The sequence below is a fragment of the Lissotriton helveticus genome, chromosome 9 (assembly GCF_964261635.1).
Source record: "Lissotriton helveticus chromosome 9, aLisHel1.1, whole genome shotgun sequence".
Classification (NCBI taxonomy): domain Eukaryota; kingdom Metazoa; phylum Chordata; class Amphibia; order Caudata; family Salamandridae; genus Lissotriton; species Lissotriton helveticus.
This window is the reverse complement of record NC_136070.1, coordinates 236,856,892-236,871,388: the sequence shown is the minus strand read 5'-3', so window position 1 is coordinate 236,871,388 and position 14,497 is coordinate 236,856,892. Positions and strand designations below refer to the sequence as shown.

Genomic DNA, 14,497 nt, shown 5'->3' with positions numbered 1-14,497 from the left:
AAACGAAGAATTATAGTGAAAAATACACTAGGCAGATCAATTTCTAACACCTCTCGCTCTTTTTCTCTTCTGTCTGTTCAACTTTCCTCCATTTTGAGCTTTTCTTCTCATTTTTGCATCTCTTTCCTCATATCTTCTATTTGAATACTGCTACATTCTTACTATCTCATCCTATACTGCATCACACAAGGGAGAGTTGAGTGTAGAATTTAAGGGAGTCACTTAGGCCACAGAAGCTCACCATGTTATGTTATATTGATCTATGTAGTGCTCTAATCACCCGAAGGGGTATCCAAGCGTTTGGGCCAGTATGTAGGTTTGTGGTCCTCAAGGTGTTTATCTGAAGAACCAGGTCTTCAGCATCTTGAGGAATTCAGGAATGCAGAAGGAGGCTCTGATGTGTTGAGGAAGGTCGTTCCATATCTTGGGTGCTATGTGGGAGAATAAGGGGCCTCCAGTTTTGCTTTTGCAGATGCAGGAATGTGGATTAGTGAGAGTGAGGCAGAGCATAGTTGTCTGGTGGGTTGGTGAAAGTGTAAGCGGCTGTTCGGGTATTCTGGTTGTGTGTTGTGTAGGGCTTTTTATGTGTGATTGAGAATTGTGAATGGGCTGGACTTGTACCATGACCACGACCTATGGATTTAAAAGAATACCTAGCTCCTGTGATGGGAGAGATAAAGTTGCACAACTACATTTCTCTCAAATTCAAAGCACTGCTTTCACAACCGCTTTAACAGAACACCTGTGTGGATCGAAATCAACAACGTAGATGTGGTTTTGATTAGTTTTATCTCTTGAGCTATTGAAAGGAAGTTAAGCCTAATTAAAAAAATATGCAGTGCGTTCCAGGAGCTGACAATGCAAATCTTTTTCTCTAATATTCTACATAATTGAAGATAGTATGGGTTTACATAGCAATGAAAATGTATGTTCGGCAAAAAATACACTGAAGAGGTGATAATTGAGTCATGAATTTATTTTAAAGTATACATTGCAACTCTATCATTTTAACAATGTCACATCTTAATATCGAGATGGAACTTGATTGTACAGTTTTAGGGCAGTTTAATTGAAAAGATGCATGTTGAATGCCTACGTGGTACAGCATGCAATAATGGATGACGGCTTTTATTTTCTGGATTCCTTGTCACGTTCTCTTCCTAGAAACTTCCTGAGTTACTTTCCCTGCTTTTGTCCCATGTCTTTACCATGGCACCTTCCTTCCCGTCCCTGTCCTTGGCCCTCTTCAAGACTCTTATCTTCTTTTCCATGTCCTTGACCCTTTCCCCTGTCCTCTGCTTGGCCCTTTCCTAGTTTGTCTCCACAGCCTTGCCACTGGTCTTGTCCCTGGCCACCTCCAAGGTGTTTATCTTCAGCTTTTCCCTGACCATATCCTTGGTCTTTTCCCTGGTCTTCTCCCAGGCCTTTTCCACAACCGTATCCCTGATCTTTCCCCTGGTCTTTTCCATGACCATATCCCTGGTCTTTTCCCTGGTCATATCTTTCACCTTTTCCCTGACCGGGTCCCTGTGCTACTCCATGACATGTTCCTTCAACTCCTTGTTTCCCATGTTCCTGGCCATGACCTTGGCCTGCTCCATAATCTTTTTCCTTGCCAGGAGTGATTCCTTGCCCTTGTTGTTGGCCATGACCCTTATCTTGTCCTTTGTCTTGTCCTTGGTCCTGCTTTCGTCTGTAGAGGTCTGTTTGAACTCCGCACGCTCCTTCACTTTCTTTTCCCTAGTGAAAAGAGATAGAAAATAATATGAGAGATGGTCAGTTTATGGTTAACTAAAATGAATCAAAATCTTTTAAGTGTATAGCAAAGTCATTTAACACATAGAAGCATCCACAATACACATGCACAATGTATACAGTCATCATCTTTATTGGGTGATTAGTGAAGCAATAGCATGAATAATACAAAACCTTTAAAGAACAAGCATATGTGTCTCAGTTGAACCACCCCTGCATATTTCAGAAGTTCCAGTGCAAGGATTCTCAGAGCCTTATTGAAAAGTATATTTTCCCACTTTGAGGCTCTGTCTCCTGTAGCAAAAATGCCATTTGTAAAGTCTCTTGGTATAATCCGGCATCCTCATATTGCATCTTGTGATGGCACAGTAATGCAACCACACCTACTTATCTTGATTTTGGAACGGCAACAACATGTAAAAGAATACAATTTTCATACAACTACACGCAGCGTATGAGCACGTAAATAACATGAAAGGTTTTCCATTTTTGTTTTAATTGTTTTTTAATTTTGTATTATCATGAACAGTTTAGACCATTTTTAGTACAGCAATTATTTTCAAAGATTTGTAACGCAAAACATTTTGCCATTGATTACACAATTGATGACATCGTCGATGAGATCAGAAGTCACATGATCTCAGCAGATCATCAATGAATGCTGCGTCCTCAACTCTGCTCCTGTTTTACTCACAAGGGTGCAGGAGGGAGAAGCCATATCTTGTCATTCGTTCTAACAACACAATAAATGATATAAATGAACTGTAAATGGTTACATCTACTTTATGTTATTTCCTAATTTTAATTTATTTAGAAGCTAAGCATAATAGAGTTTCCTGTATATGTATTTCCATTGGAAGACTATTATGAATGTTACTCAAAAGTACTAAAAGTGCAAAGCGTGACAGATATTAAAAACCCCTCTAAAAACTTTGTTGAGGACCTTATTGTTAACATTGGATTAAACATGTGATTTTTGGTAATTCACTAAGGTTTCCAGGAGTACATATGTGAGGCTTGGCAGGCCGAGGTTCACAGAAGTAGTGGTAGAAGATATCTGTGATTTCTCGTTACGAACATGAGAAAGTAGTTCCGCATCCATACATATACATAGTATACAGTTGCGCACAGGCAAAGGTCTTACATGAAAGCATCTGCACTTTCATAATTTTTTGTGCGCATTGGGAAAACACCTACACCCCCAACCATTTGTAAAAGTATTCCTCTGTTCCTATTCAAATCCTGGAATGTATTTACTACAGCTCTTCAAATCTCTGGCCTTTTTCTAGGCTGATGAAATGTTGGTGAATAGCCACAAGAAAATACATTTTGGAATGCACCCACTCTTTGAGGGTTTTCCCACTCTAAATTCTCACATCACATTCTTAGTAGAAGAGTTACTTACTTGGAAAAGTAAAAATGTATGCCTGGGAAACCACAGTTTGTGTAACACAAATATGGCTTTCTACATAAAATTGCTGTTTTCATATTTAGGGGCCGATTATGACGGCGGACGGACCTGAGTCCGTCCGCCACCATAGAGTAGGAGGGACTGTCTGCAGGGGCTGTGGAGGTCCCTCCGTGCAGATTAGGATGTGACCGCCAGGGTGGCGGTCACATCCTCAATCTTTAACATTGCGGCGGGTGCAGCTACAAGCTGCACCCGCCGCAATGTTAAAAAAAGCATGCACGGCATTTGCGTGCACAAAGCAGCAGGCACATCGTGGTGCCCGCTGCTTTGTCCAGGCAAATGCAGGGGGGTACCATAGGTACCCCCCATGTGCACCCCCTACCCCCCGTCACCAAGGGGGCCCGCAACGGGCCCCCGAAGGCAATCTCCGTATGCTTTTCCACGGCGGAAGAGCCGCCGTGGAAAAGCATATGTTTTCCGCTATCCTAATATTCCTGGCGGTGTCTGACAGACACCGCCAGCCATGTTAGGGCTGTTCCGCCACAGTCGGAAGGCGACTGCTGCGGAAAAGCAGCTGACGGATTTTGAGACCCACCGCCATCCTAATTTGGCGGTGGGTCTTTTAGGCATCCGCGGCGGATTTCCCGCATCCTCCGGGCCGGCGGTGGCTTCCGCCGGCCCGGAGGATGCGGGAAATCCGCCATGCTAATCAGCCCCTTAATACGCACTGAAAATATGATAGCCATGGACGTCATTACGGGGTTGCCGCAAAAACAACAACGGTTAAAGATCAGTTATAGTCAGGGAATATTTCTTTATGTTTGTATAAAAACAACTCAAATTACACAAACTTTAGAAATTATACAACTATAGTTATATCTTTAATTTATCAGCTAAGCACCACTTTCAAACTAATATGTCATACTTATAACTCATATTTATCCATACGTACCACATTAACATTCAGATAACTTGTTCACCTCTGTACACAGTCTTCTCACCTAACTCGCCACACTACATTAACTCTAACTCACCACTGCACCATGCAGAATATTCAGGCAAATCATATAATTTGAGATGTCATAAGTGTTGTTATTAATTCAGTGATTTCACATGCTCTAACTTCTGTAGCATATAAAGGTATAGGTAGTGCATGGATAAGGGGCGAGTTATAGTTAAGGTAGTGTGGAGATTGAGGTGAGAAGACTGTGCACAGAGGTGAACGAGTTATTTGAATTCTAAGGTAGTGCTTAAGTATAAAGACTACTTTAAGGTCTATCTTTCACATAGGATAACATTGGGTTACCTTATTACAATTAATAAGTGTTAGAAACGGGACCCCCGGCCGGCCAAGGCTCACGCCAAGGTCAGTCAGGGATCACCATTTCTAAGTCTGGGCAAGGGAGTTACACACCAAGATAACCCCTGCTCACCCTCTAGGTAACGTGACGCGAGCAGCAAGGCTAATCTCAGAGGCGATGTGTAAAGCGTTTGCGCGCGCACCCCAGCGACAACACCCTAGGCCCACCACAAAGGAAACTCCACACAAGGTGATATAAAAAATAGCCTTTGTATTATAATAAAAACACATTAGATAAGACACACACTTTACAATGTGCCAACAGGCACGGGCAGAATTTACAAGGGATTATGTACAGGACAGGGCCACCTGGACCCCTGTCAGGGGTATGCACTTTTTAGAAATAATACTTGTAGGTATAACACTTAGCACATAAACATATAATGAATGTAGCACACAAAATAGTTACATGTAGCACACAACCAGGACTTCCTGGTAAAGGGTAAATACCTCCTACGCAACCCTAAACACTGTAGGAAAATCACGCAGGGAACTAGGACCTTATCATCAGGACCTATGGAAGGAAAACCATCACCTAAGCAAGTCACATTTAGCAAAGGGAAGGAAACCTAAAATAATCACCTAAGCAAGTCACATTTAGCAAAGGCAATAAAACATCAATCATCCTCTAAGCAGGTCACTTTTAGCAAAGGGGAATAAACCATACACAATTACCTAAGCAGGTCACTTTTAGCAAAGGTAATGGGACATCAACAATCCTCTAAGCAGGTCACTTTTAGCAAAGGGGATAAACATAAAATACCTAAGCAGGTCACTTTTAGCAAAGGTAATGGGACATCAACAATCCTCTAAGCAGGTCACTTTTAGCAAAGGGGATAAAACATAAAACACATTGCACATGAGGCATTAAAACACATTCAGAGGTGCAGGTAGAACATTTGCGCAGGAATCAAATAAGCAGTAAATAATAAATTGCGCAGGGTGCATGTAGCACTATACTAGAACTGTCCCTCAGGTCAACTGGCCTCGCAAGGGCTGAAATGCCCTGAATCCAATGTCAGGGAAGGCTGCGCAGGCAGCCAAGAACACAAAGCCTAAACGTAGCAACTGTCCACTAAGTGCTGGACAGTTGTAAATACAGATGATCAACGTTGGAGCCTCGTGGGCTCAAGAACAAGGGTGAGGGCAAGTACTGCGTGGGAGCCTTGGGGCTCTAACCACACTCGTGTCCCCAAGAGCCTCTCAGGGCTCGCAAAACAAATATGCTGGCACTACAGAGCTTCAGCGCTCTAAAACAATGAAAATGCCCCTAGAGCCTCTCAGGCTCGTAAATCAATTAGGGCGGGAGCCTCTCGGGGCTCAAAGAACAACTGGCACCTCAGAGCCTCGGGGCTCTGCAATAACTAATGCGCCTCGAGCCTCTCGGGGCTCGCAAACAATGATGGGCTGGGAGCCTCGGGGGGCTAGGAATACGCAAATTGCCCCCAGGAGCCTCGGGGCTCCTAATTAAAAATGCGGGGCTGTTGGAGTCCTTCGTGGACTAGAATGGACGTCGGAGCGGCCCGCTGCCAACCGGGGCCGCTCTGTCACCCCCGGGATGCCTGGAGCCTCTCAGGGCTCAAAGAAACAATGGGGTCCGCCCAGGAGCACCAAAGAGGCCCACCCACACTCACTGGCTGCTCAGGGACGCTGGACGGGAGCTCCCTCTCCTCGGGGCTCCGGCGGTGTCCTGGCGCTCGGTCGGCTCTCCTTCTGGCTGCGGCGGAGGTCGGGGGCTCTCCCCTCACTCGGGAGCCCCGGTAGGATACGGCAGGCTGCTTCCTGCTCCTTCGGCCTTCCCTCAACCAATCCGAGCGCGGCGCTGGCGCTGGGGCCAATCCCAGCGCGGCGTTGCTCGTGACGCTGGGGGCAGGCTTCGTAGAGGCTGGGGAGACTCGGACTTGCGGCGGTAAATACGGGGCAATGCCGGGTGGGCTCCGGCTGTAAATAATTAAATGAAACGGGGAAATGCCGGGTGGGCACCGGCTTCGAATTAAAATATAAAGCGAGGTGGGCACTCGCTCGGCCAAAAATCAGCAAAACTGGTCCAAGGCCGGGTGGGCACCGGCGAAGCAAGGGAAGCGCTCCCAAGCGCTGGCGACAAAATAAAGCTCTCCCAGGCGCTGGGGCCAAGAATAAAGCGCTTCCAGGCGCTTTGGATGCAGAATAAAGCGCTTTCAGCGCTAGCAGCAAAAGTACAGTGCTCTCAAGCACTAGGGACAAAAGAAAAAGCTCCATCAAGGTCTGGAGGCAGGCAGGGGGGCAAGGCTGGGCCCAGAGCCAGCTCACTGGGTCTCCAGGCAGGGAGACAGTTCAAGTGGCGGTCCTCCTGGCCCCAGCAACAGCAGCAGCCCCCTCTGGCAGGATCCAAAGCAGAACAACATTCATGGGGACACAGCCCCTTCTTGTACTGTGAAATCCTTTGTTTCAGGGTGCAGGGTGGGGGGAAAACCAGTTGCAGCTGGCTTGGGAGTACCCTTGATGGCCCAACCACCCCTTTCATTCACTGGGGAGGCTAGGGTCGTTAGACACACCACAGGGGGGCGGAGCCAGCATTGTGTGGGGAAAAACCCAGCCCATCAAGGAACCAGGTGCACTCCTCCCACACATCACTCATGCTAATCTCACACTCACCACCGGGCAGACCCATCCAGACTTCCTGGAGCCTGGCATGCCAGCCAGCTCCAGCCAATCACACTCCAGCACCCTTACTGCACACATACATCAATGTCCAGAAGTAGCACTTCCCTTCTAGACACATACAAGCCGCACATACCATCGCGCAGCATTCATTCTCACGAGTTCACACATACCAAACTCGAGCCTACACTCCCCACACATCAGGAACTAACATGGACACACACATTCCCCATGCATTCCTATGGGAGGGCAGGCCAGCCATACTACACGCACGCACTTTACCCTGGGACACAGGGAAAAAGTGCGCAGAGACCCAAAAATCACTAACACTGGGTCACAAATAAAAGCAAAAAGATTAGGGGTGAACCTGCCCTAAGGGCCAAGTCCAACACAACCCCCTTCCAGCCAAAACGCAGGGCAGGCCAATCACCACCGTGATGGGCTTCCCTGCTTGGGGCGATAAAACACGGACGCGGGCCCGCAACTGCAGGGACACCCTCCTGTTTTACGCCACGGTGAACCCCTAGGGTTCCTTCTAAAACTACTGTAGGGACTAACTGGGGTACCCCACTGGTACTCTCCATCTGCCCTTGGCCAGGACCAGGCCCTAGGCCACCCAGGTGCCACTGGATCCTGCCTACTCACAAAGTGGGGGGTAGTAACCCCTGGCACATAATAGCCATTTTCCACCCTTCCTGTCTGCAAGACAGGGCTAGACTGCCACTGGTTCTCCAGCCCAGGGTCTACAACCTCAGGTGGACCAGGAGTCTCAGGGAAGGCTCTCCTCCCCTTACCTCTTCTTCTAGGGTTCCTCCTCCTCCTGCGAGGGGTCCCCTCCAAACACCATTCTCCCAACCTGGGGTTTAACCCCTCAGGTTGCACCGGGGTCAGAGGTGGGCTCTCCCACCTTCTGCACCCCCTTCCAGAGTCCTGCTCCCTCCCAACCGGAGCGGTACATCTGGATGAAGAACTGGTTAGGACACTGATTACAGTAGTCCCACCGTTCAGGTCAGGCTGATCCTGAACCTGGCCTCCCAACCTCTGGTCTAAAACCTTCGATGGAACAATTGCCTGGCACTCCAGGTCTTCTGGGGACTCACATACTATCCCCCAATCACTCCTCTCGCTGGACTCCTGTACCCTCCCTACCGGAGCGGTACTGCCAGACTTTAGAACCATAGAAGCTCCGCTTACAGATGCTCCAGGTCCTCTACACACTAGGAGATCTCCCTCAAGTGAACTAACAGGCAAGCCTAGGTTCCCATCCTGGTGTTCCCTAAAGAAACCATCCAGGCTCTGAGGCAGGGCTTCGGGCGTCTGGGGACTCTCGGTCACACACTCACTCCCGCTCCACTGAGACAGGCAGTAAGCCCCTACACCCTCCTCACTATACTGGGACCTAGCTGGGCTACTCTCACCCTCCTCCACCACGCTGGGCTGGAGGACACCTGACCCACTATTGTTGGAATCACCCACTAATGACTCCAGAGAACCTCTCGCACTGTCCCAGCGATCTGCTTCCTTTGCAAGGTCCCAAGGACAAAAACATTCCAACCTCAACAGGTGCTGACGCAACTCTGGACACACAACACTGAGCAACTGCTCTTGGAGAAACATATCCATTGCTTTCCCATACTTCTGGTCCGGCCTAGACGCCAGCCAATCACACTGCGCATCTGAACAGTCATCCACAAACTCCTCCCAATCCTGGTGAGGCAGTTTCCTCAGGTTCCTGAATTTCAACCGACACTCCTCTTCTCGGGAAACAGGTACCATACTCGGGGAACTGGGAGTGGGACTGTCTACACTAACATTTAAATAGCTGCCACCACTGGACTCAACCCTCCCTGGGGAATCCAGAAAATCAAAATTGCACTCAGGGGATAATCTACCCTCTAGGGTTACCTTCTCCCTGAACAAGGCCATTTCAGCCTCTAGCTTGGCGTGCTCCAACCTGAGCTGTTCCATCGCTAGCTGATGCTCCCGCTCTTCCCTCCTATCCAACCACTCTTCTGGGGACAGGACAAGGGATGGGGCGCTGGTACTGACACTGGACCCAGCAAGGGACTCCCTATCTATGGGGTCCTCACCATCTGCTGGTGCCCATTCACTGTCACTCTCATCCACTTCACATTCTTCAGGGCTCCCCTCAGACTCACCACCCTCATGGCATGCGGCCCGGGCCCTATCTCTCTCACTGTGCTCAAGATCCCACTGACCCTTTTGCCATTGGATCAGGCTGTCCCTAAGCTGGGACTGAGTATCCGACTCACTCACCTCCATCCATGCCTCCCTCTTCACAGAATCTGACCAGCTCTGACCTACTGTACCTAAAAAGACCACAGAGATCAAAAACAGGCTCCATTTTGGCGGACGTTCTCAAGAAGAGTTTGACACAGGGAACCTGGGGGTCTGAGCTTAACAGGAGTATACAATTACAAAAATTCAGCAAGATTCCTATCTCAGAGAACTTGCACTCCTCTGTCCAGTGTAGCACACCACTCATTCACACACACCCTCCCCTCGGACCAGTAAGGCAGTTTCTACCACCCCTGACTTCTCAACCTGACCATAAGCGACACAGGTACCAAACTCTGGGAGCAGGGCGGGGAACAAATGTACTGGACACAGTTACAAAATGACACCTTTCAGGAGAAGAAATACTTAAACTTCACCTAAAAAACAATAATCCCCAAAATGTGGTTATCTAAAATTGCAGAGTTTTGTAGTGTGGCCTGTCGCCACTGTGGTACAGCGCAAACGCAAGTCCAATCCGCACCGCTTGCCACCAATGTTAGAAATGGGACCCCCGGCCGGCCAAGGCTCACTCCAAGGTCAGTCAGGGATCACCATTTCTAAGTCTGGGCAAGGGAGTTACACACCAAGATAACCCCTGCTCACCCTCTAGGTAACGTGACGCGAGCAGCAAGGCTAATCTCAGAGGCGATGTGTAAAGCGTTTGCGCGCGCACCCCAGCGACAACACCCTAGGCCCACCACAAAGGAAACTCCACACAAGGTGATATCAAAAATAGCCTTTGTATTATAATAAAAACACATTAGATAAGACGCACACTTTACAATGTGCCAACAGGCACGGGCAGAATTTACAAGGGATTATGTACAGGACAGGGCCACCTGGACCACTGTCAGGGGTATGCACTTTTTAGAAATAATACTTGTAGGTATAACACTTAGCACATTTTATTTATTTATTTTTTTATTTACGGGCTTGTATCGCGCTGGCATCGACTCCCGGAGGAGTATCTCCGCGCTCTTACATAAACATATGATGAATGTAGCACACAAAATAGTTACATGTAGCACACAACCAGGACTTCCTGGTAAAGGGTAAATACCTCCTACGCAACCCTAAACACTGTAGGAAAATCACGCAGGGAACTAGGACCTTATCATCAGGACCTATGGAAGGAAAACCATCACCTAAGCAAGTCACATTTAGCAAAGGCAATAAAACATCAATCATCCTCTAAGCAGGTCACTTTTAGCAAAGGGGAATAAACCATATACAATTACCTAAGCAGGTCACTTTTAGCAAAGGTAATGGGACATCAACAATCCTCTAAGCAGGTCACTTTTAGCAATGGGGATAAACATAAAATACCTAAGCAGGTCACTTTTAGCAAAGGTAATGGGACATCAACAATCCTCTAAGCAGGTCACTTTTAGCAAAGGGGATAAAACATAAAACACATTGCACATGAGGCATTAAAACACATTCAGAGGTGCAGGTAGAACATTTGCGCAGGAATCAAATAAGCAGTAAATAATAAATTGCGCAGGGTGCATGTAGCACAATACTAGAACTGTCCCTCAGGCCAACTGGCCTCGCAAGGGCTGAAATGCCCTGAATCCAATGTCAGGGAAGGCTGCACAGGCAGCCAAGAACACAAAGCCTAAACCTAGCAACTGTCCACTAAGTGCTGGACAGTTGTAAATACAGATGATCAACGTTGGAGCCTCGTGGGCTCAAGAACAAGGGTGAGGGCAAGTACTGCGTGGGAGCCTCGGGTCTCTAACCACACTCATGTCCCCAAGAGCCTCTCAGGGCTCGCAAAACAAATATGCTGGCACTACAGAGCTTCAGCGCTCTAAAACAATGAAAATGCCCCTAGAGCCTCTCAGGCTCGTAAATCAATTAGGGCGGGAGCCTCTCGGGGCTCAAAGAACAACTGGCACCTCAGAGCCTCGGGGCTCTGCAATAACTAATGCGCCTCGAGCCTCTTGGGGCTCGCAAACAATGATGGGCTGGGAGCCTCGGGGGGCTAGGAATACGCAAATTGCCCCCAGGAGCCTCAGGGCTCCTAATTAAAAATGCGGGGCTGTTGGAGTCCTTCGTGGACTCGGAATGGACGTCGGAGCGGCCCGCTGCCAACCAGGGCCGCTCTGTCACCCCCGGGATGCCTGGAGCCTCTCAGGGCTCAAAGAAACAATGGGGTCCGCCCAGGAGCACCAACGAGGCCCACCCACACTCACTGGCTGCTCAGGGACGCTGGACGGGAGCTCCCTCTCCTCGGGGCTCCGGCGGTGTCCTGGCGCTCGGTCGGCTCTCCTTCTGGCTGCGGCGGAGGTCGGGGGCTCTCCCCTCACTCGGGAGCCCCGGTAGGATACGGCAGGCGGCTTCCTGCTCCTTCGGCCTTCCCTCAACCAATCCGAGCGCGGCGCTGGCGCTGGGGCCAATCCCAGCGCGGCGCTGCTCGTGACGCTGGGGGCAGGCTCCGTAGAGGCTGGGGAGACTCGGACTTGCGGCGGTAAATACGGGGCAATGCCAGGTGGGCTCCGGCTGTAAATAATTAAATGAAACGGGTCAATGCCGGGTGGGCACCGGCTTCTAATTAAAATATAAAGCGAGGTGGGCACTCGCTCGGCCAAAAATCGGCAAAACTGGTCCCAGGCCGGGTGGGCACCGGCGAAGCAAGGGAAGCGCTCCCAAGCGCTGGCGACAAAATAAAGCGCTCCCAGGCGCTGGGGCCAAGAATAAAGCGCTTCCAGGCGCTTTGGATGCAGAATAAAGCGCTTTCAGCGCTAGCAGCAAAAGTACAGTGCTCTCAAGCACTAGGGACAAAAGAAAAAGCTCCATCAAGGTCTGGAGGCAGGCAGGGGGGCAAGGCTGGGCCCAGAGCCAGCTCACTGGGTCTCCAGGCAGGGAGACAGTCCAAGTGGCGGTCCTCCTGGCCCCAGCAACAGCAGCAGCCCCCTCTGGCAGGATCCAAAGCAGAACAACATTCATGGGGACACAGCCCCTTCTTATACTGTGAAATCCTTTGTTTCAGGGTGCAGGGTGGGGGGAAAACCAGTTGCAGCTGGCTTGGGAGTACCCTTGATGGCCCAACCACCCCTTTCATTCACTGGGGAGGCTAGGGTCGTTAGACACACCACAGGGGGGCGGAGCCAGCATTGTGTGGGGAAAAACCCAGCCCATCAAGGAACCAGGTGCACTCCTCCCACACATCACTCATGCTAATCTCACACTCACCACCGGGCACACCCATCCATACTTCCTGGAGCCTGGAATGCCAGCCAGCTCCAGCCAATCACACTCCAGCACCCTTACTGCACACATACATCAATGTCCAGAAGTAGCACTTCCCTTCTAGACACATACAAGCCGCACATACCATCGCGCAGCATTCATTCTCACAAGTTCACACATACCAAACTCGAGCCTACACTCCCCACACATCAGGAACTAACATGGACACACACATTCCCCATGCATTCCTATGGGAGGGCAGGCCAGCCATACTACACGCACGCACTTTACCCTGGGACACAGGGAAAAAGTGCGCAGAGACCCAAAAATCACTAACACTGGGTCACAAATAAAAGCAAAAAGATTAGGGGTGAACCTGCCCTAAGGGCCAAGTCCAACAATAAGTGATAACATTCAATTTGGAGCAGGCAGACAGTTCGAGGTTGGTGTCTAAATAATTGCAATTAAAATCCCTCTTAAATGGTAAGGTCAGATTTTTAGCAACAATTCTGTAAATGGCACTTTAAGAAAGTTGTTGTTTTCTTGTCCTAACCATTTGGTGTGCGCAGCCTGTTCCTGGGTCACATGAATGGGTGTAGCTGGCATATGTAATTTGTATATTGCTCCCAGACAGTGAGACAAAGGGAAAATAAGTGTTGGGAGGATGGGCCACTCTGAGTTAATGAGGGGGAGGAGATGCACACTCACAAAGAGTTTGACACTGGTCTTTTGTCATCCCAGACAAGCTGGGACCATGGCAGGGGGGAATGGGATCTAACCATGCTCTTAGATCCAACCATCTGCGACTCCTTACCCCCCGATTCCGACGCGCTAGAATGGGCGGCAGAGCCTTTTCGGTGGCCGCCTCCAAATCTGGAATAGCCTACCCCTGGCACTTCCGCCGAGACCTTAAGACTTGGCTTTTCTCCAGCGACTAAAATCCACTGAGTTCACTCCTTCCTTTGCATGTCCTAGCGCCAGGACACCCCCATTGGGGGTAGCTGCACGCTATATAAGCTCCTAAAATAAATAAAAATAAAAGGGGATGCCTGACACCTCAGGGGGGGTCAGAAACCTCTAGAAGCTTCCTCTACTTCAATGTGGGCACCATATATATTGGACCCTTAGACCCAGCTCTTCAGTACACATCTGGACCTGTGGGGAATCTTAGAGGAATGACAGCCATTCTGATCTGCAAAAAAGACTGGCTGCCCTACTGCCTGCTGCTCTTCAGCCTGAGTGAAGGACGGAACATGTCTCTTGAACTCAAAACCACCAGACTGACTACAAGGGCCTCCTGACCAGAGCGTTGGTTGTCCCACGTGTAGGACTTCCATCGCAGCCCAGAGCCTCATCAGAAGCACCAATGCATGACACTTCTTCAAGACAGTCCTTCAAATTGCAAGTTCTTTGTCAACGGCATCCTCGATTACCACACAGGACCCACATTGGAATCCCTGCAGCTCCTTCAGAACCAGCCGATGCATAATGTATCCTCAAAGCAGGACTTTGCTTCACATGCCACAAGGACCTCCAGCACACCATAATGTGCAAATGCTTCATGGAAAATGTGACTGGACGTTTGGCTGCTGTGCATGAGTTCAACGTCTATGGAAAAATGCATTGATGTCCAAACTTTTTTTGGGACCACCTTTTATCTTTGCTTTTCAATGACCAGTCACCGCAAAACTTTCCATCCTCCTCCAATGTAGAAAACGCAATAGTTTTGTGGAGATTAGTCAATTGGGCACCTATTTATTAATAGTGAAAATTCTGAGGAAATACCATTTCTGGTAACCTTAATCATAACGACAGAGTGGCTACTGTTACTCTGTTTG

General features: G+C 49.0%; 1 protein-coding gene across 1 annotated transcript in view; it reads right to left on the bottom strand.

The window, feature by feature from the left end:
* Positions 1-958: 958 nt before the first annotated feature.
* Positions 959-14,497, bottom strand: part of LOC144783165 (uncharacterized) — a 43,988-nt gene continuing 30,449 nt past the window's right edge. Inside the window, exon 2 of the mRNA XM_078662289.1 lies at positions 959-1,740. Coding sequence (XP_078518415.1) covers positions 1,177-1,740 — 564 coding nt within the window. The 3' untranslated portion in view covers positions 959-1,176. The remainder of the gene's footprint in view (positions 1,741-14,497) is intronic.